The 23217-nt window shown below is 38.7% G+C and overlaps 1 protein-coding gene across 2 annotated transcripts in view; it reads left to right on the forward strand.

Annotated features, from left to right (window-relative positions):
* The window catches only part of kcnip4 (Kv channel interacting protein 4), a 116066-nt gene that overhangs the window by 89039 nt on the left and 3810 nt on the right, over positions 1 to 23217 (forward strand). For both annotated transcript variants that reach the window (XM_036551284.1, XM_036551283.1), the window contains exons 2-3: positions 14664 to 14788; positions 22006 to 22075. In XM_036551284.1, the coding sequence (XP_036407177.1) occupies positions 14664 to 14788; positions 22006 to 22075 (195 nt within the window). The remainder of the gene's footprint in view (positions 1 to 14663; positions 14789 to 22005; positions 22076 to 23217) is intronic.

Consider the following 23217-nt stretch of genomic DNA (forward strand, 5'->3'; position numbering starts at 1 on the left):
TTGTCATCTGGACAATCAGTCACTTCCGTGTGCTTATTAGAAGAGGTCACCTCTAATAAAGCGCTGGTCACATCACAGCATAGAGGACTGGGATGGAATGGACCTGTTAACTGCAGGCCATACATACTGCATTATGACCGCAGAGCTACCACAGGGTGATAAGCAGGAATGTACATTTACTTGAGAAAAGGGAGAGTACCGGTCAGTCAGATTGGGTTATGCTTTGGGTATAATACATTTCGGTGTACCTATACAGACAGTCTGGTTCAGTAATCTCTATTCATCATTGAAATAAATTATTCTATTAATTCTGTCTATACGTAATAGGCAATCATGTCATTGACTATCTGCTTAGCAATACCTGGCTTTTTATTGTCTCTACATGAGACAAACTAAGTGACTGTAATGTTAACTTGGACATTCCTCTCAATTTATGTTTTTTTTTTTTTTCCCAAAGTCTACACACTGAGGATCATTGCTGTTGAACAGAATATCTGCTTTCTGAAGTTCATGTATTCTTCTATCTCTCGCAGTAAAACAGCTGGGCTCAGCAAATGAGATCCGTATTGCTGTTTTTTTTTTTTTGCATTTTGCTTCAAAGTACATCATCTTACTTCATGAAAGTAGCATTTAATGTTTATTTATGCCTTTGAAAGAAGGAATATTATCTAAAGCTCAGTAGTACGCTACTGCTGTTTGTCAAAGACAACCCACTCAATGGTGAAGCTTTTATTTCTTGAAAATTTTATTTTGTTAAATTATTATATAATTCTTCTCAAGTTATTGTTTTTATGTTCAGAGGAGAGTAATAAACCCGACAATTTGCAGTATCTCATCTTTGTCTAGCTGACATTATGTGTAGTGGAGCTGCAAGTGTGAAGTGTCCTTTACACAAAGGCTAGCACTCTCAGTAACCTGCCCTTCAAATAGATTCTTTATTTCTAATTCTCTGAAAACAAGTCTACTTCAATTACCCTGGAAGAAAATAAACCCAACGCTCATTATGCTCTGCAGCATTCACCAAGAGAATCTCAATGATATGAAGACATACCTTCAAGCCCTTGTGCAGGTACCCCAGGGGGCCAACAGACAGCACTAAAGTGATTGGCGTGACCTTTGGCCATGTTGAACTGCGCGCTCTCATTTGCAAGATCAGCCGGAGGAGTGCAGGAGCAGGAGCTGTATTGAAGTATACAGGGGTCTTCCATCAAGGAGGAGGGAAGGGTTTAAACTACCAGTCAATTCAGATGAAGAATGGCTGATTGAAGGTAATGAGTTGAATAATTTTCAGATGACTGTGACACACATAATGACATACACATAGTTTTACTGGCAGTACTCTGTATTGAATGTCCTCTGGTTCTTTTGTGTACTTTTGTGAATTTTCAAGACAACTTGAGATTGAGATGAGAATTTCAAGTCTCTTCCCTCTTGTGTTTTTTTCCCCCACATTAGAAATGTGCATAATGCTTAGACGTTTCAGGTTGACTTATCAGGCAGTTGTTACACAGAGCCTATTTTTCTAGTTGACAATAAAAGATGAGTAAACAAATGTGATATTCAGCTATGCCCCCCAAGCCTTAATAATTGCACACCTGTTGGCTACATGAATAAAACATACAATAATATTGCACATCACCAAAAATGATGGCTCTCATCATTTAAAAGATGCACAGAACTTTTCGGCAAAGAGAGAAAATGGATGTTACTGACAAACAACCAGTGGAAATATTCACACATCATGATCAACAACTTTTATATTTTCTAATTCAGTTTTGCGTTTAAGTTGTGAATATAATCAAAAATATCCTCCACATTTGGAAACTTTAATATAATACCACAGTACTGTAACTCATCACATCTCACGTTTCAAACTGCTGTAATATATTGTTAACCTGACTATCAAAATGCACACAGTGTCGAACATTAGATGTTAATTTGTCTTTATATGAATGCTGTCTTTGATGCATACAGTATCAAGCAATTTTTCAGGAAACATTAGAAACCTTAGAATCTCCCTTGCACCTCTTCTGTCCTTAAATTAAGAACAAGCAATTTGCAGATTACAGCCTAGGGCTTCACACCCCTCCATGATGTGTTATTTTGTCATAATAACAGGATAATGTGCTTAATCATCAGTTTTTAAGCATAATTAGCAATCCAAATGAAAAAAAAATCCTCCAAATTCTCTGAACAATGTTTTGCATAAATATTCATAAGGCGTAGGTGCTCTTGGAAATTATGGGTACATTATTAGTTGATATTTTCAAATGGGCTTTAGCAAAGGTCTTTATGTTTTGTGTTTGTGCCAGTTGACATGCAAGTTCACTTCTTTTTATGCATATTTTTTTTCTGTTTGGTAAGCAATGGTGTTTTCTGACATTAATTTTCTTTTTAATAATCAAATACTTTGCATTTAATCTGTCCTTCCATCAGGTTTGCAGTCGCGTGTGTAATTCAATTAGCTGTGTCCAATTTTAAATGCAATAATCTTTAAATGCAATAGAGGAAATGCTGAGTTTTAATTTCATCTGCCTCATTAAATAGACTTTTTGCTTCATTGCTTACTCTTTATTATATGATGCATGTAATACAGGGCCACCACTGGCTGCTCAGAGGCATAATAATTATACATCATAAACCCAAGAGCTTACCAACAAACAAAAGCATGGTCACTTATCCTCTCTTCAGCATAGTGTTCCAAATCCTCAGTGTTTACACTTTAAAACTGTCCAACTGCATAATTGTCCTTCTACAATAGCCAAAACTGCTGTGTCAAAAATGTATTCCCTCCAGAATCACTCTGAAGTTGTAACATATCTAATGACACTGTGTATTAAGCATAGTTTACAAAATAAATCCATACTGTGTATCACACAACATAAGTTTCAGCCAAGCAATAGAGCTCTCCTAACATAATTTCCCTAGGAATCAAACCTGCAGCCTCCAGTGTCTAATACTGGTACTTAAACCACTATGTGACACAGCTGGCCTAGCTGCAGTACTAGGAGCTTTACCATGGCTACACTGGTAAGAATATTACCCTGTGTCTGATAGTCCCATGGGAACATTCCATATTCTAGTATCTTAACACTGTCACAGTGTTATAATTACAAAGGCTTTCTCCTGCATGCTGATGATGAAGAGATTGTAATGTCTGATCCTTCACTGTAATATGGTGCAGAATATGTTTACAGCTACAGTGTATTTCAGAGCTACTATCAAAAAACATTACACCTCATTATAATCATAGAAGATTACATCATTACAGACACATTCCATCTGTCAGCCAAACATCCTTCGCTTTGTAAAGCAGTGCAGATTGTGCTAAACCCTGTCAAGGTTTCTTTTTCCATCTGCCAGCCTTTTCTCTGACTCGAGGCCCATCCATTCTGTACTTTCTTCATGTAAATGGTCTAAATCCTGAACAAGGAAGACATACAGAGAAAAGTGTGTAATTATAATTGGAATTACTGCAGTTTCAGTAGTTTCAAACAATGGCTCAGCTTCTGATGGCGCTTTATTAAGCAGGGTAATATTGGACTGCCACACACCATAAAGCATGTTGGCAGAAAATCACTCTTTAGGATTGTAATCTTCTGCAGTGGGTAATAACAATGGACAGGACATTATTTGATAGCAATCTCTGTCTGAAATCCATCTGCCAGACAGGATGTCAGACTTATTCTAATGTGTAGCAGGGTTGCTGTACTGTTAGTATACATACGGGGCTTTGATATTGTCCAATACCCAGATGTTGTGTGTAATCGTCAACTCTAAATTGCCTTTGACATTGTCTTAGAACAGAGAAGTGACATCTAGACTGAATATTTTTCTTATAATTCTTGTACGCAAAACACAGTTGTATTAGCATTTCACCATAGAAAGTTATCATGACAGACGGTATCTTCATTGTACATCATTCATGTCATAGTGCAGTGCACATGCTCAATGAAGTTCTCCCATAGTAATCCAAAGAAATAACCAAGGAAGATCTAGATGGCTGCAGTGAGTGATAATCAATTTATCATCTACTATAATTTATTTTACCTACTATCATCCACTTTCCATAATGTCATGCAGGTCACTATGATGCAGTACAGGCTTAGTTTAATTTTTTAGATACTTTACTGATCACAACAATGTTGGGAAACTCAGCAAAATCATCTACTGTAATCACATCTTCTCAACCTATGCATATGAACTTATGCATACTTATGCATCACCTATCACCTTTCATTAGCTAGACATTGAATTGCTCACTTCAGCTTTTAATCATGGTATGTGTACTAGGCAGTATTACATTACATAGTTGTTGTTCCATTTGGTGTTTCTGTATTTATAAATTGAATTTCAGTCTTATGTAAACAGCTAGGAGCTGTTAAGTAATCATCCGCATGCTCAAAAGCCAGCTGTCCTCATTTAGTGTGTGGGGACCACACAAGACCTGTTTCTGGGTAGCTTGGCCTACAACTAAAGTGTAGTGCTTTGGCAGCTTGTAGAAGAAGCTCAATATGTGTCGCTGCTTTCTAGCAGCATGATATACCCAGCCGCAAAGTTACTCAAGCCTATATAAAGTGCTGCTTTAGCACCTTGGTATAGATGGCACCTTGTGTTGACTTAACTTTTTTTTTTTTACTTTCGAAGTATAAGTTATGTGGATTCTGCAGCATGACATTATTTGCCATATCTTCAATGCAGACTGATACTTTGTGTAGAAAGTCTGGGGAAAAATCCCACACAGAAATGCCGAAGAGAGGCTACTCAGTATGCCTCCTGTGGTAGAGCCTATTTCATTTCCATTCTGAAAAATAACCCCCGTGGAATGAATCCTCAGTGATTAAATAACAGCAGTGAAATATGGCCCTGTCAGCCAGCAATATTCCTCCCATTGTGCATTTGAAAGAATCCAAATGGAAATGAATGACGAAGTATGTTCTTACCTGCGTGCTTCCATCTCACTCCTCAATATTTGTGCTAAATTTTTTTTTTCTTTTCATTAGAGTGATTTAAGTGTAAGGTTGAAGATCCCGTCTATTATTGAGCTGATCTGCAGATGCTACATGTGAACAAGTAATCCAAGGAGCGACTCTCATGGGCAGTCATTGTCTCCAAGTGTCAGTTATCCTTTGCATTTGATCATCGGCAAATATGTGTGGCTGCACAGTATCAGAAGGATTTGTTCCACCTCAGGTCATTCTACTGAATTATGTGATTACAAGCCAGAGGCTCCAAAGATACTCTTTTGAAAGTACTTCCCCCTCGACTAGTTCTGCTCTGAAATGTTGGCACACATAGACCATTATTGAGAGAATGATAATTAGAATCTTGAAAATGGATTCAAAGAAGTGTTTTTACGCTATCTGGTTTTTACGTTGTTCTGCAGATGGAATTATATGTGTCTGTTGTTTTGATCTTATTGCTTTCTGTGGAATGGCCATGAACTAATTAAGTAAATGCCTGTCTTTTAATTAAAATTTTAAAAAATAGTGAAAAGCTGCTCATTTAAAACAAGCGTTTCTGTGAAGTTACAGAAGTAGATACCGTGAACTGAATACATAGACCGCCTCATAACCAACTGCATAGTGCATTATGCATTCAGATCGTCAAAGAATATACTAGATAGTACAAGATAAATTCCCCTTTTTGTTGTCATTTTGATCCACAACCCCCACCCCTACAGTCTCAATGTGTCATCACATGGAATGCAATGCTGCGTGTGGCCTTGTATGTACTGATTCACCGCAAGGTCAGTGAGCAGAGGGCTCTGTTCTTCTTGTAGTTGCTGTTACACAGTGGGATGCCTCTCAGTTAATAAGATAAAACGTCTGGATGCAGATCCTGTATGCTTGACCCTGTGGAAGGTCTCCCAGGCATAAGGGACATGCATATTTATCCACTCTGTTGAGGTGATTTGTTCTTACTACTACACACCTCCAAATGTGTGAGGAAACTGCTTCGTTTTCAGAGCGGGCCTTGGAATAGTGATGAGTGGCTTAACCTGTGTGGCTGTATATATCGCTCCAGCTGCAGAACACATATTCCATTAGTAAGGGCAAAACAATGTAATTTATCTGACCGGGGATCGGCCAGAGAGGCACGGCCATCAGTGTGTTGTGACTGCAGAGGGGGTAGATGGATGAGGCCTTGGGTCCCGTGTTTGGAACACTTCTGGGTGTTTGTCAGCTGGAGAGGAGAGATATAAATCTGGTGGTCTGCAAGGGGGCTGGTATTATCTTTCTGATCTGCATCTCAATTTCAATTCCTTGGTCCCTAGAACCTAAAGTTCCACTCCTGGTGCTTTTGTATTCATTATTTTCCCCCCTTTGGGTTAGATGGTACTGTTATTAGAACCATTTCTATTCTATTCTATAATGTATTAACAAGATAGAAAAAAGCCTTCAAATGCCTCCTGTAAAGACAATTTAAACATTGTTTGAATACAGCAGGAGAAACATACCAATACATACACAAAAGTACAATAAAATGGGAAGAGTAATGTTAATTCGTACTCATTGTCAATTACTGTCCACATTTAAAACATACATTCAGACAAATGTATTCTCTTTGTTAGATTATGGTATTTTGACACCTCTTTTACAAGCCTTTTGCAGAAATGGATAGTTGGGAAAAGTTACTCTAGTTGTACATCCCCAACATGGTCAGTAATGCTTTTAAGCAGCTGTTAATGACAGTGGTGAAGGTGTCAGAGCATCTGTGGAAGCTGTCAATTCCTGTTTGGCTGCAAAGCAAATCTCTAGTGGACACAGAGAGCAGGTGTGCAGATGCTGTAGTGTTATGGGATTGGGCTGCAAACAACACAGACTGCCCCATTTCCGGGAGTGTGCCAAATTCAATAAAGTGCCTCATTTTTCACGACAGCACAGCTTCCTCATCTGCGCTCACCAGAGTCCATCAGTGACTTATTTAATGTAAGGCTTCAAAAGTAAGTGTTTGTCTTTATAATCGAAGCTACGCAAAAAAGAACTGGCATACTAATACAGTGTTAGAACTGAAGAAGAGTGTTTGAAAATTCACAGTAAAGGCAGAGAAAGTTTTTACTACAAAATTGCAAAGAAAACCAAATCTGAAAAAAACTATGAAATGACTATGACTGGTGCTAAATGATTTTCATCTGTTAGGACAGTATTTAAATCATTCCTCAGAAATAATAATACCACAAACGCCAAGTTGTCCATATAGTAGGAGTAGATCTCCTATATGCAGAGACACAATGTGAAAGTCTTATGGGAAGGCATAATAAATACACTTAGGATTTCAATAAATGACTGATGTTTATGAATGTGTCAAATCACTCATACCTCTCTTATTGATCCTTCTCCTGAACCTCTGTTTTAATGGAAATGCGACACAAAGCCATCAGCAGAATTCTTCTGGTATAATGACTAGTTTTAATATGTTATAGAATTTTGAGCCAATGAAAGTCCATTTGTATCAAACAGGACTGTGAAAAAATCCAGCATGGGTGTCATCTTTTACTCAACAGTAACTGATTATTATTTGCAAGTGTCTCAAATAAGGGACTTTGAATTATTTTTATAGATCAAATGCCTTATGAATGTCTGGAGATGTACCTTCCTCAAAGACAGAAAAGAAATAGTATATTGGTTTGATATTACTGGTCACAAGCCTGAATCACTACATTTGTCTTTCAACTTTTATTTCTTGCATTGTGTCCCATTATCTTACTTAGAGCAGTGGCCATATAGTTGTTTCATGTAGGAGGTTCCCTAAAAATGTTGCACCATTAACTAAGAAGACAATCCATTTGCATGTATTTATGGCACTATATAGCCATGACAATCAGTATTGATTGTCATAGCTACTTACTAGAGTACATAGGACATGCTCCAAGATAATATTACTGTGTTGATGAATGCATCCAAATATTATAATACTTCTTAATAGCTGCATGTGTGTTTATGAAGTCATTCATATTTTACATAAAAGGCACATCTTGGTGCATGAAAGGTCAGACTATCAAAGGGATACCACATAATAGAGGTTTATTGATTTCCTTTTACTGACTAATGAATAATTACTGTGATCAATGGCCTTAATTAGTATTGGATGATTCATGTAGTAACCCAGCTTTAAGCTTCCCTCCCCATGGACACCTCCTAAAATTTAGATTTACATTATGCAGTGATGTTCCTCAGGAAACACAGGGAGGATTCCATTATGTAACGCAAATACAATGATGTCACAATTCCCTAACAGGTAAAAAAGGTCAGACAGAAAAAATACATGCAGAGAGAATGCTCAGAAACCATTAGTTTCACTGAAAGAAGGGTAAATGAAATAATGTACACAGTGAAGGAGTATAACTTGATTTGCCTTATATTCAATGTGTTGAACTTTCTTCTCTTGATAACCTTTGTATTAGTGATGACAGATTGATGACTGTTATAATTAACTGAATCCGAAGTGAACAAAATATAAAATAAATAAAACATAAATGAATGAGCTGAAAACTGACTTTGCCAAATGTATTAATTATTTATCACATGTGGAGTTGAAACTTTAGGAGTAATCATCATTCATAAATCTTGACTCATCTCACTAGTCATTTCATGCAACAAACACTTCAGTATTGGCATCAGTTTTGATTGTTTTATTTGTGTGTTCTTTATTCCTTGAAATGTATTTCTTTACCAGCAGCCCAGTTGGTTGTACTGTAGTGTCAACCAAAGGTAATGAACCCGAGTGGAAAGTTTACAAAGTATACTTAGGGACACATCAAAAATGAATCTGCTGATGCTGTAAAAATGCAGCTCTGCTTAGTTTGCCGATGTGATGTAAGCAATGAATAATTTGATTCATGGAATGCAGTGATCATTTTGTATTCAACTGAGCAACTGTCTCTAGCCAATTCAAAAAAGTAAAACCAGGAATACTATTCAGGAATGGCACTAAATTGTGGTTGAGGAGAGAAATAAGTAATGGTATAAAATACAGGTGAATTCATTCAGTAAGCCCTTGACTATCCCCAGCATAGGCTATTACTGTAAGATACCCAGTGTAAGTGTATTTTTGAAACTTTATATATTACATCTTGTTTTAAAATCTTGGATTTACCACAGTGAGTGTTGTTATACACTACAAGAAAAAAAGATTGTAGAAATGTAATTACTTCAATAAACACTTTCCCAGGATTTCCGTCATTTGACATAATGGCAGCATCAGTCTGTACTACCTTGACACCATTAGCATTGTTTTACAGATGCTTGAATTTCACAGTAACGGGTCAATTGTTCTAATTAGTGCTGGAGGTATAGTGCTGCACCATGCCGGAAACGGATCAGCAAACAACATCACATTAAGGTTTCCTTAACTTTGCAGTAATGTTGCCCAGCCCTGGCAAGCACAAAGTCCTGAATACACTTTCACACTCATTACAAGATGTTACATCAGTGTGAGTGAACTTCAGACCAAAGCTGGCTTGATGAGGTGGCCGTTGCCTTGTGGGCCAAATTGGAAAAGTGTATTTAGTCATGGCTAAACTGAGGTACTGATAATTGAATATGAGTTTCTCCTCAGCTCCCCAGCTCCGTTTGTGACTATATAAGGAGGAAGCTCAGGTACAGATAAGATCAGAGCTGAGTTTAGTTTTGGCGGAGAAGACTGATGTGGCTGCTGAGTTCAGTGGGTCAGCTGGGGGATTATGTTGGTGTGACTCTGTTGAAAAGAGACTCCTGCTGGAGTTTACACTGAGCATGAGTTATTCATTGGATAAGTGATATTGTTGATACTGTGCCACGGTAATGCAGGATTAAAAGTTTAAAGTTCCAGGTTATTTACAGGAACTCAAGCAAGACCTGAGTGCTAGACAGTCCGCACTCAGATAGATTTGGCTTCAACACAGTTACAACCTCCATGATGACGGAAATTGCAATGTGTTTGTGAACAAGCTTAATCTCTGACAGTTAAGCATTTTATGTGTTTTTGTTTAAGAGGACAGCATACACAGTGACTTTAGCTTCTAATGTATTTCTTGTCAACTAAACAAGAACACGTGTCTTCAGCTGCTCACTAAATGAAGAGGTGAAGTATCACCGGTGTCACTGAGCCTGTCCACTGACAGTCCATTCATTTTTTGAACGTATAGTTAAGGACTGTGGTCTTGACAATGCTGTACAGTGATGCATTGGTGTTAATGCCGGTAACCTGAGCATGTGCGGCTACAGTGGCAGAGTTATAGTGCACTTTGGCGGTGACCTGGTTTTGTCTGCGCACTCTCGGGCGCCTTGTGTGTGATGTCAGGTCTGGGACTTCCTCTTTTTCTAGTGGCTTGAGTGCATGCCTCAACATGATGAACGGCGCGGTGCTGCAAAGTGCGTTTACACCCAGGAGTAGCTGCCGAATGATGTCATTTTCACCTCGAGCGATGCTTTGGAAAAGTGGGAATCGATGCACTGTACTTAAACTGTTGTGCGGATATCGCAGTACAATATACGTTCGCACATTTGTAATGAATATGAGGAGGTTCGAGTGGGAAGAAGCTCAGTAACCTAACTCAAACTGCATGCATGCTGAAGGTAACCTGAGAACCAGTGTAATTAGGTGTGGGGAGCATGTTCCAGTGCTACAGTGTGTAACTAGCTAGGATTAAATATTTTCTTTCATGCTAAAAGATGTTTCACCCATCCCCTTTTTTTAGTGCGGTATCTTATGAGGAACCAAAATTAGCTACCTTAAAGACTATAAGAGATAAATGAATGAAGAAAAATAGAATTCTTGAATGTCTTTGTTGTATGGGACCAATTTTGGTTGTTATATCTTGTAGTGGAGGGCATATTCCAGGATTCATTTTCAGGAGCTTTTGTAGTTTTGTCAATATTTTTACAAAGAGAATATTCATCAGTGACACTATAGCTTTCATGGATTGTTATGCTTTGTCCCATGATAATCATGTTTTGTTGAAACTTTTATTACATTGCCCATAACTCTTCAGCTTCAGATCCAAGCCATGGCATTGCTACTGGATAGATTGTTTAATGTAGAAATTTTCATGAGCACAGCAATGAATATTTAAAAAGAAATTCTGCAAAAATTCTCTACATCTTGTTGAACTTTAAATTACAAAATAAGTCTGTAAGCACCCTCTTTATTTGTCAATGTCCTTGATTTAGTTTATTTTCATGGAAGGCAAAAGTATGAAATGACTGCAAATTAAACTGCATATACTGTATGTATAATGTTTCATATTTGTAATAATAAACTGCCTAAACCCCACTATTATTTCATCAGGACAACAACGAGATCATCATTTGATACCGTAATACTGATTTCTCTACTCTGTTGCCAGTTACATTGTGATACTCTAAGTGTTCAAGAGTCTGTCTGCACATTCATAGACAATACTGTCTGTATTAGGACACAACAGGACACATAAAATGTTCATTTGAGTTATACAAATTGCTGATTGACGTAGAACACATTCCATTCCACACACACCAGTGCTGGCAGGCTTCTCTAGGTTCTCTTGGCTGCTAAAGTGTGAACACTCCTGACTTGACCCCTCAGACACTCTTCCTTCTTTCATTATAGACACTGACAGCATGGTTGTAAATTGAGGCTAATTTTCCAGACGGTGGGCACCATTATAAAGAGTCGGCCTCATGTTTATAATTTCATTTTGCTCAGATTGTCACATAGTTGTTGCAGCCTCACTTGGCTGCCCTCTTTTCCCCAGTCCATGCATCTCCATATGCGTGGGAGATACAAGCGTCTTTTCAGCAAAACTTAACTTTGTTAAAAATGCAAAACGACTCTGAAAGACAAGGCCCTGAACAGACTGCATTGATCCAAGCTGTCCCAGCCCTGCCAAATGAAGTGCTGAAGAGCTCCAAATGAGGCGTTGGGAGAGTGCAGATCCGTCTGCCCGCCTCTCTCTCTGCTTATCAGAGCTGTGGTGGGGATCCTGCAGGGTTTGGTTTTCGGGTTGCTAATGAGAGGGCTGGCATCTGAGGCCTCTCTATCTCTCCCTCTCTCTGTGTAATGGGCTCATTGACAGCTGCGTGACTCTGTGAAATAAGGGGGAAAAAGGGAAAAGGTGTAAGAATATTGGCTGTAGCACAGGGTATGGGCATTGTGGCCACTTGTAATTAAAAGAACGTTCTCCTCCAAATTTATATTTATTTTGACACCGTAGTGTGAGTAATTTGTCACTTGTCAGGCAGGTTGAGAGTCACAAACCCTAACAAACTATAGCCATAGATTGGCGAAGGTCCCTTTGCAGTCAAGGGTGACAATCTGTATTGGATATCTTGAATGTGCAGGGAGGTGCTTGAGATTGCAAATAAAGACATGTTTAGATTGAAGAGGTTTTACTCTGTGTCAGTAAATCAAGCAGCAATTTTATCATTTCACAGGTATGAACATTGAGCTCTGATGTATGAATGTGCACCTGCCTAAATGTTGTCCTGAGTGAAATTCCCTCCATTAATGCCTGTAGCCCCCTGCTCTTCTCCTGCCTGCTGCTCGTTCCCCCACTCCCATCTCGCAGAAAGCCCTGGTTGCGTTCTGCATGCGCCATGCCCCCTCTCTCATTAACCACCACCCATGCTGTGTCTTCTAGGTTTCATCTATCCCCAGAACGGCAACAAGCGCGGTATTAAAGCACGGCTCATGAAGCTCTTTCCTTGCTCAGCAGCTAAAAAGACTTCAACCAACACCCAAAGCAAGTCGCAGCTTCTCTTCTCTTCTTCTCTCGTCTGTTCTAAAGCTCCGTATGGGGTTGTTTTGATAAGCAGTGGACCCACTAGGCCTTCCTTTCTCCCACATCAGTGCACCTGCTGAACTGCCCACCGAACCAACTTACAATGGTATCACACACCTGTTGGCAGCCAGTGTGGTCTCTGGTACCCTTGTCCCTTGTGTCCATGAGGCTGCTGCAAAAAAGAGCAAAATTTCATTGCCAAACAGAGGATCCCAGAGTAAGACTTCCCCCACGGACACAGCTTTCTGAATGTCTGTAGTTGATTCCAGCATTTTAAATCCTTTTCAATTAATTTTCACTTAACCTCTTTGCCTGTCTGCTGAAGTGTGATTTTACAGTTGTTCACACGAACAAAAATTCCACATTTTTCACATGGCGTATGCAGATCTTGTTCAGGAGTGTTTTTTCCTCATAAACATTAAACTTCGTGACACAGAGACAAACCTGGAGTGCAGTGCTTTCCGACCCATTAGCTTGATGGTCAGTCCAAAGACAAGGGGTGCGACTGTCGATCTGACAGAGGTGGGTGTGTGACAGGGCTGATCTCCAGGTGCTCATGATGGGCCTGTTTCTGGGATCACAAGGTCCTGGTGCTCACATCCATCATTTACTTCCAGGAGTTAATTGCAGTTCCGTGGCAACCATCGTTCAGACACCCCGCTCATTATACGGTTAATTAATCACTTCTCCACCACTCAAGCTGAGGCAGCACCAGAACACACTAAGTCTGTGACCAGAACGGATCTCATTTACAGCATTCTTAATGACAGGTGTGTGCTTCTGTCTGTTTTCTTCATTGTAAGCACACTAGTTCCATGTTATTTGACATATAGCAGTTTAATATGCTTTATATGCTTTATTGCTCTCATGTAAGCCGATACAGTGCTGGACTCTTAAACATGCGTGACTGCATCCTGGTGGGAGTGTAATAGCCCTGAGAAAACTTATTTTGTTCATGTCATACTAACAAGGAAATTACTGTATGGTAATATAGTACAGTATGTGGTATTTGTGAAGGTAATGCAATAGTTTCTGTTGGGATATTTCTGCAAAATAATGTTGAGAAAAAGAGCACACAGCAGCTATGGGCAAAACACTATACTGTGGCATGGTGTTTTGGAAGACGTGTTGCTTGCATCAGTCGGTTTGCCCTCCAGAGAGTTCAGTTCCATTTTATTTGGTCTCAGATGAAGGTCGCTGGCTCTGTTGGTGTGGGATGAGCGGTGAGTTACGTTCGCTCAGCAATCAGAGGAATAATCAGTGGCTTGTTGAAGCATTTTAACCTAGACGATCTGAAGGTGATCAGAGTGCTAGTGTTAAATATGTGCCTTAGAAGAGCACCACTGATTACCTGACTGAGAGGGAGAGGTCGTCATCATTACATAGCCATTAATGCATTCTGAGAGGTTAAACTTTGTGTTTCAAGGTTATGTTCAGTGGATGAATTGTGCTTGAGAGATGTGTGGCTTTGTTTTGAACACTTTGCAGCAGTGAATTTGGTACAATTCACAAATGCATTGAAAGCTCTATTGCTTTGCACAGGTTGTGATACATTCTATTTTTATCTTGTTTTTTTTGCACATTTTTGTCCGTTCTTCAGGAGCACAGAAATGGAAGTAGACTTCTTTTGATCATTTCTTTTGGAAGGTGCACTTTCGCTCATTTGACTCAAGATTTATGTAACTGTGCAACAATTAAATAACGTCTGTCGGATGGTACCCAGGTTCATAACAAGTGTGAACTTTTGTAAAATCTCCTGTTTAATACCTCAAATGGTCCGAATTGTAAGGAGTCCTCATTAGACATAAGAAACAGAACATTCGATGGATATTGTAGATGTAAGTTGTCCCTGATCGAAATTCAGATCGAGGCAGCCAATCTGTGCGTTGCTGTGATTGACACCGGTGTGTGTCCATTCCAGACAGCGTTGAAGATGAGCTGGAGATGTCCACGGTTCGCCACCGTCCTGAGGGACTGGAACAGCTGGAGGCCCAGACCAGGTTCACAAGGAAGGAACTGCAGATCCTCTACAGAGGCTTCAAAAACGTAAGCGTACTCAGGCAATACTGAACACTACATTTCTGTCTTCCATGCATAGTTTCTACTGTGTACTCTCTAAGACGGTTTTACTTCCAACTCCCTATTTATGTTTAATCTGTCTTGTTTAGTCTAGGTAATATAGTTATACCATATATTTTGTCCATCATCAGATTTTTTTTTTCCTTTACTCAGGAATAAGATTGCCCAAATGTATCATCTGAATGGTAGAGGATATCTTTTTATAAATGATATTATCAGCTGTAATCTGGCATCCTTTGCTGTACTATGCAGACAGCCTGGAATGCAGGGAAATGCATGGAGATCAGAGACAATAATAATGCTCTTCCTCTAGATTCATGGAAACACATTTACGGTTCACAGATCTTGCAGGGCTACATGCTCTTTCAAGTAGCCAGGAGTGAAATTCACTAATTGGTTTACCTCTTGCTTATCTTACCAAAAAAACAACAAGAAAGGATTTAAAAATGACCTTGTTGAACACAGCAGATCAATCATAATACTTTAGAAGACATAAATGTAACATTTACATTTATGAACAGTCTCTTTTCCTGTTTCTTATGCTAATTAACTACAATGCTATTTGCTTTGAACTCTCTTTAGAGTAAGCCCTTCCTTCATTATGGCATTTTGACATTATAGTTTTGATGAGTTAATTCCAGCATATCTGTGATAGTGCTAAATTAAGATAACCAAGTCGTGACGGCACTTATTTCTAGCGCTCTTCCCTGTTGCCAGTGATCCAACACTCATGGCTTTGGTGATGAAAGATGGAAATGGAAAATGGCCTAGATCTTAAGGCTCATTGTGCTCAAGGGAAGTAGCCCTTGACTCTATCCAGAGACGCGCTTGTTCCCATGAGGCCCGTTCATTAGTGCACTGCCATAGGTGACTCCAAATAATAAGTTTTCTCAGAATGACGGAGGCTGGATTTAATTAGCACCCCCAGACTGCTTGACGCCTAGAAGGAGCATTGCTGTTGGGAACTGTCATTAAAAGTTTAAGACTCGTTTCTTATTCTTCTTAGTGTTTTCATCTTTCTCCTTACTCTAAGACCACAATAGTCACTGTCTTTGTTTCATGATGCTGCTCATTTAGTCATATGTTGATTAATGCATTATTGCTATTAAAAAAAAACTTAAGGGTTAATCAACATATGAGTTCATAAAGTCTCAATGACATAAATGATAATTGGTGAAGCAATTTGAACTTTTTCTCATAATGGACAGTTACAGCCCTACACATGGCAGTATGAAATTGACTCTTTATTTACTTAATGCCTTGTGTTAGACTTAAATCAAGAGCATCCTTGGTGAATGGATGCACACTGGACACCAAGTTCAGCTTTTCACAGACTTCAGTTATTCATTTATAAAATGTGGTGATTGTTTAATGTTCCCACTGATCTAGGAAAGTATGGGGAGCAGGTAAGCCTGTCAAGATGACAAAAAATGTGGCACAAATATCCAGTGAACAGCCTCTCTGTGTCTCTCATGTCTCCTGATTGCTTCTTGTCTGTGAAATTTCACACAAATTTTCTACAGTCTCAGTGAATCCAGCAGCCCAGATGTCACCTAAAAACTAGACCTCATCTCTGCTGACCACGGTTACAATTAGAAGTCCTCAGATATTAAATGGTTACCACAGGGCAAGGCTAATAGCATTTGCGGTCATTCTGCATGTTGTTTCCACGCTAATGTCTGTGGCCTACAATGAGCCCTTGAACTGACTGTCCCAGAAAATTCACACATGGATGGGTTTGAAGTGCTGCTTGATTAGGATCTTTTCTTTTTTCTTACAGGTTTTTTTATGTGGCTAGGTTATTTACAGAAGCATGAAATGTGCATAAACCATTTGCAATTATACACTGGTCTCACTGTAAATGCTTTGTTAAGATGGATATGGTTATTATAATAACTACCATGCAAGATTACATTTTGATATTGAATTAAGAAAAAGTGTCTTGAAACATCATGGTGGGCTTCTTTGGTGACATGCATGGCAACTTTATGTGCCATTTAATTTAACTTTTGTACTACTGCTTTCTTAATTGAGAAGGTTGGATGTCCTAATGGCTTACTACAAAAACACTGAACTTAAAGTCAGTATGTACCTTTGTTCTTGTGAATTTATCACGTTGTAAGTTTCCAAAGAAGGTGTCCGCCAAGTAATAACATGCAAATGTAAATTTAAGCCATCATGAAATTTTGTTTCCAAAGTGAAACAAACAGCCTTTTGAAATGCTTTTCAAAATGAATAACAAATATTATTTCTTCTATAAAGTAATCTTGAAATGAAGACCAGATGGCTGTCTCTGATGTTATCTCAGCCTCTCCGTATTAAGGTCATGTCTAGTACACAATGTAACAGCATGCTTTTTACCTCTTGTACTGCAAAGTGAATCATTACTGTATAAGGGAGATTAATCAAAAGGGGCAATTGCAGAAATGCAAGACCAAAGTAACTTCCCCGTCCTTTCTTTTACAGTTACCTCTACAGCTCTGTGCATAAACAGTTCTCTGCAGAGGAAACCATTCAATGCAACTTGAGTTGTAATACCTTTCCAAGTCCAAGCCAGCCAGCGTGAGTTTAGCAGCTGTGCTGAAGAGTAATACTGATGCACATTCAGTAAATGTATGCCATTTACCATGAAAAGCTGCAGTCTGGCCCGAAGAAGCACTAGCATTATGTCAGCAAGAACAGCTAGATCATCATTAAAACACATTCCAGAAGTAAACGCACAGTGGGGGAATGAGGCGCAAGTGGGATTCAGAGAATTTACCTGCCAGATACAGCACAACATTTCTAAAAAATATCTTGCCACCCCCCATTGTTAAATTCCACATGTTTAAGAACAGTGGAAAAAAAAACTCCATGCTGTAAACTGAAGAAGTGAACGTACTGTATTAAGACTTTTGTCAGCAATAAGCTTGGACTGTGTCCACGCTGTATGCCTGTTTAAACAAATACAGGCATGGGAAAAAAAAATTGTGTTCGGTTCAGTTTTTTTTCCTCTTCAGCTGAGTTCCCAACTAAATTGATGATGGGTTAATGCAGTTCCTTATGACTTTTTATATTTCATTGCAGTTTAGCTCAGGGTATGAAAGATATAACAGGAATTTTTACTGTAATGTAAAAAAAATAATAATAAGCTAAAAGAAAGTACTTTTGGGTGGCTCCAAAAACTGTTAAAAGCTTAGATCTACAATGTTGTTTTTCAGTAGATCAGTGGATTCGATTCACAGATTAAGTTTAAACACTTTCTTCCAGTCATAATGATGTAAAGACTATGGTGTGTAGAAAATGCAGCTGAAATGAAGTCTTATTGCATCTTCATACATTTCAGAGGGTAATTATTCTCCACTGCCACATGCTGTGTGCATAAGAGAGTTGGGAGTGACAAGAACACAAAACAGTGTTTTTTAAATTAACTGTTTCTCATCTGAACTACATATTATTTCTTTCCTTTTACAGAGGTTGATGATAGTTTTCCACTGTGATTTCACATGCTGAACATTCTATACATTTATGACTATGAAATGGAATCAGCAATATAAGTTTCTGAGTGAAAGCAATGGCTTTCTCAAGATATATGATGTGATTTCAGGAGGATCGGCAGTGTAGCATAATGGTAAGATGCCGGACTTGTAACTGAAAGGTTCCTGGTTTGATTGGTTGCTGGTTTGATTCCTTGCTGGGGCAATGCTGTTGTACCCTTGGGCATGGTATTTAAGACAGAATTGCCTCAGTAAATATTCAGCTATATAAATAGGTAACATAGAAAAAAAGGAAAAGGATATATAAAAAATGGAAGTTATGTAAGTTGCTCTGGATAAGAGAATCTGCTAAATGCCAATGATGTATTTTTTTGTGTGAATACATTACATGTCAAATCAGCCTGCATAATCTCAATCGAATCAGATCATAGAAGTGCCCAATGCGAGAACAGAACAGGGACTTTATTTTGGTAAGAGTTTCTTTGCCATCATTTCAGAACTCTGGGTCACTGGAGGATTTCTGTCGATGCTGAACTTGGCTGTATATTAAACTGGGTTCATCAAACGACTCAAAGAGGAACTGGGGGCTGTGCATGTTCAGCAGCCGCTGCGGCCAAGATGATGTCTCAAGCACAATTAGTTCATCCCCTTCAGGGCACTAGATTAGGATCCAGAGTAAAGCAGACCAGTGAAGCCCAAATGGAAAACTTTTTTTATTTCCTCAAACTGCTGTATCCACAAATCATTAAGAGCAGCGTGAGTCCCACGGCACTGCCCTACTACCACTGCACGATGCCAGCCACAACAGCACCTCCTGTTCATTTCGGCCCCACAAGCACTTTCATGTCATTCACGCCAGAATGCACACACAATGCTACCTTGAGACGCTTCCAAGAAAACTTTGGGCAAAATACAAACTTTTGTGTGCTGTGTGCGCTTAACAGCATTTTGCTTGAAGTATGTGATCGAGATGTGCAGTGATGTTGAAGTTGCTTGATGGAAGAAATATTGGTTATTTTGCCTCAGTTGGCAAACTGTAATAGTCTGAGAAAAGACACACCCAATTTTTCCTGTTGTTTCACAGAAAATACTGATACAAATGTGAAAATGAGTACAGTATGAACTGTTTGTCTTATGGTTCACCACAAAAAAAAGCACCACAGAAAAATGGCTCTGGAAGTATATACTATCCAAGGGTTGTAATCAAGGAAAAAAAGCAGTTGAATTCATCTTATTTTACCTAGTGTCCAAGTTTTTTTAATCCATTTGGATTGTGGCTACTAATTCTGCCAGCTAGCTACTATTTTGTTTAGCTGTTACTTGCCATTTTGAATTGTACCTGAATGACCAAACTCTCCATGTCCCTTTTGAGAAATAGTGTCTGCTTTCTTTTTGACACATGCACACTGTCAGCAGCACCTTCCCTATGGTCACCATTACAGACTCCTTAAATAGAGCCTGCTGGGTCTGCACAGACCTTTCTGAGAATGTTGTTATTCACACTGCCATATGCTTTGTGTCACCTGTTGCCATTCCCTAATAAGGGGTGTGTAGAATGCATCACATCAGAGAAGATAATACAAACACATTATACGAGAGTTATATTTCTGCCAGACTCTGATTTACTCCATGCACAGGTACTTGATGATTCTAGACAGCTCTGTTCTTTGCACAGTACAAAGACCTGTCCCTACGTTTCTGAGAATTGCATTTGGTGTACAGCTTGAAGGACTCAGCTGCAGGCTTTTAATTGGTACTGTATAATATGGAGTCAGTCAGGTAGCGTTTTCACCATTTTTTTTCTTGTTAGCGTTTGTTACAACAAAAGGTGCTGCGGTTTCTCTGCACTCCTTGTTAGATTTCTACCACAATGTTGTCATTTCAACCATCATCTGTTTGTTCTTCAGTATGAATATTCATGGATGGAAGGTATGGACTTTTTGGACTGCTTTGGTAAAGTTTTATATCATACAGTACAACTCCACATTTGAACATTGTAATATACATAACAGGAAATGATTATCAGCCTCATTCATTATTCTCATTCTTATGGCATAATATATGTCTTAATAAGAGGTAAAGAAGCTGTTTGTTATGCATTAAGGTGCAATTACCTGAGCTTTTACAAGAATATGTGCATTGTTACACAAAAACTGAAAACAGAATAACAGCTGAAGTGGTATCAGAGCTGTGCTGAACACCATGATGGAAAAATGTGTGAGACTTTGTATAATATAAGCTTCATCGTAAGATGAAGTTTGTCTGTAACATGGTAGCATTCCTTCAGAATGCAGTGTTTTGATGATCTTTACAAATGAGGATGGGTCACCTAAAATGCTGTAGATATGTTTTGCTAAGGGATTGGGATGCTAAATATTAGTATGCTAATTCTTTCAATAAAGTGCCCCTTTGCTGTCAATTTCATCGTTCTGAACAGTAACCTATCTGGAATCTTAGGCCATGACTAGACTTTCTAGAGCCATTATCAAAAACCTTTGGTGAAAAAAATCCCCACAACCCTTATTTTCTGTACGAAAGTGCACAACATGTTTTTCATTTTAAGAGCATCCCCTTCCCTGTTATTTGCTTTTGGGGATAATGTCTCTGCAATCACTGAGGCATAGTAATGGATAGTCTAATGCGTGCCTCCAGCAAATACATGCAGTGTTACCTTTCTGTGCTGCAATTGATAGTCCCTACTGATCTTCAGCCTATTAGCCAAACACATTTGCTAATGCAGTCTAGCTATAAAGATAAAAAAAAAATGGAATTAATTGGTGTCTACTTGCCATTTTACCTTTCTGTGTAACTTTTGTTGTGTGTGGGTGGGAGCTACTTTCTACCAAAAATGCACCAAAACCACAAGCTGAAGCTCTGTAGCTGTCATTGCTTTGATAGGAATCTTCTTGCAGGCATTTCTGATGTTCTGAGCTCACTTTTTACCTGTGACTCTCTGGGAGCAGTTCTTGTCAGACCATCTGAAACATTTAGAATGTTTATGTTCCAAGGAGTAAATATCAGTTCCTGAAGAAGATTGTTCCTGAAATTTATTCCATTTTGTAAACTTTCATGTGATGTCAATGACCACAGGCACGCATGCAAATAAAGGAAAATGTGTATTTTTTTTCATTTGGGCATTACCTTACATTAGTGCTAACTGCTAATTCACAAAATTTTTCCACCTCTCTTTGACCAAGATTATTGATTTTCCAGATTTAATCCTGCAAAAATGAAGGTGTTGCTGCAAAGAGTTTTAGATGCAGTACTTGTGCTATATTTAGCTAACTAAAACTGAATTTTTCTTCATATTGACCTAGCTATTTCACCACCTTGCCAGCTCCAGAGTATTTTTTAGCTGTTCAGTACAGTTTATGCTGGAAAATTAAAACAAAGCAGTTATCTATTTATAAGGAATTTGTTTATGGCAGGGTTAGCAGTGTGTCAGCACTGGAACTAAACACAGCATAATGTGAATGTGTTTGCTTTGAAGCAAATCAAAGAGTCACAATGCTTGTTTTGTGATGTAAACTCACAGAAGGGCTTCAATGACCTGGCACAGGAAGACTGAGAATGGGGCTTCCAATATTAGTATTTTTTTATGCAAGACACAATTAAATTGTAAATGTATTCATTTTTCAGGAGTATGTACAGATGAACATTGCTCTACTCTTAATCCAGATGGCCTGCTGTGTGTTTTGTCCATTTCAGGAATGTCCAAGTGGGGTCGTAAATGAAGACACCTTTAAAGACATCTATTCACAGTTCTTCCCACAGGGAGGTATGTTCCCATTGTGTGTACCATTTCTCAGAGCATGCTGTCCTGGATTCATGCTGTGAGGTTATGCCGCATGTGCTTTCTGGGGGTTCCACCTCATACTGTCCAGAGGAAGGCTCTTAAAGCGGCTTTCTGAGAAGAGAGCTCCTTGAAGGTTATTATGAGCACCTCACCATATGGTTCTAAGGGTGGAAGAATCACCATTCGTGGGGGAGAATTTGGAGGTTTGCAGACTGCACCATGTACCTCCTTCTCCTTGATTTAGCTGTGTCTTGTTAGGTAACTGTGGCACACTTTGAGAACAAGTTTCCCAAATCTCTCACCGAGACAGCACAGCGCCTGCTTTATGAGCACAGGGATATAACATTTCATCAAAACTGTTTGGAGAGAGGCCTAAATAATTGATTCAAATATTTAAAAATTCAAAAGGCAATCTGTTTTTAATAGTGGCTTTCCTATTATCCTTTTTGTGTTTTTGTTTTCCCTTCCATTAACGCATCCATGCTTGTTCCTTCGTTGTTATTGTTCATTCACCCATTCAGTTACATCATTGTTCCTGCAAGGATAATCTAACTAAGGTGTTCTGACAGATACATTTGAAATTATTACAATCGACCCGCATTTCAAATGGTTTGGTCCATAATGACGGTCATACGGTATACAGAACTGAATGTGGAGTATACGTGTTAAACCCTACCTTTTAAAAGCTGCCCATTCACTGTTAGGGGTTTGATTTGTTATATTTATTGTTCCTTTGTGTGTATCATTTCACTGGAACCCAGTCTGCCATAAATATGTCTGCACTTCAGTAATATGTCTGATGGCTACTTTTCTGTCTGCTTGACTTACCTGAGTTATAAACACAAGAGTATGCTGCCTCTGAATATTTTTCAAAAAGTTATAGCTTAATCTGTCCCATTTCAACTTTAACAGGAAATTACAGTGGAAGCCAAGCAATTCATCATACAATCCGTTCCTCACCGTTTTGACTTCATAGACATTATTCTGTAGTCATTCCCAAAATACAATACATCTGTATGATAAACAATGTTTACTTATTGGTTTCCTTGTAAATATTGCATTTTAGGGTATACTGTAATGGTTATATATTTTACGTTTTTGCTCATTTTGCTCAATAATTTTCA

The sequence above is a fragment of the Megalops cyprinoides genome, chromosome 18 (genome assembly GCF_013368585.1).
Source record: "Megalops cyprinoides isolate fMegCyp1 chromosome 18, fMegCyp1.pri, whole genome shotgun sequence".
Taxonomy (NCBI): Eukaryota; Metazoa; Chordata; class Actinopteri; order Elopiformes; family Megalopidae; genus Megalops; species Megalops cyprinoides.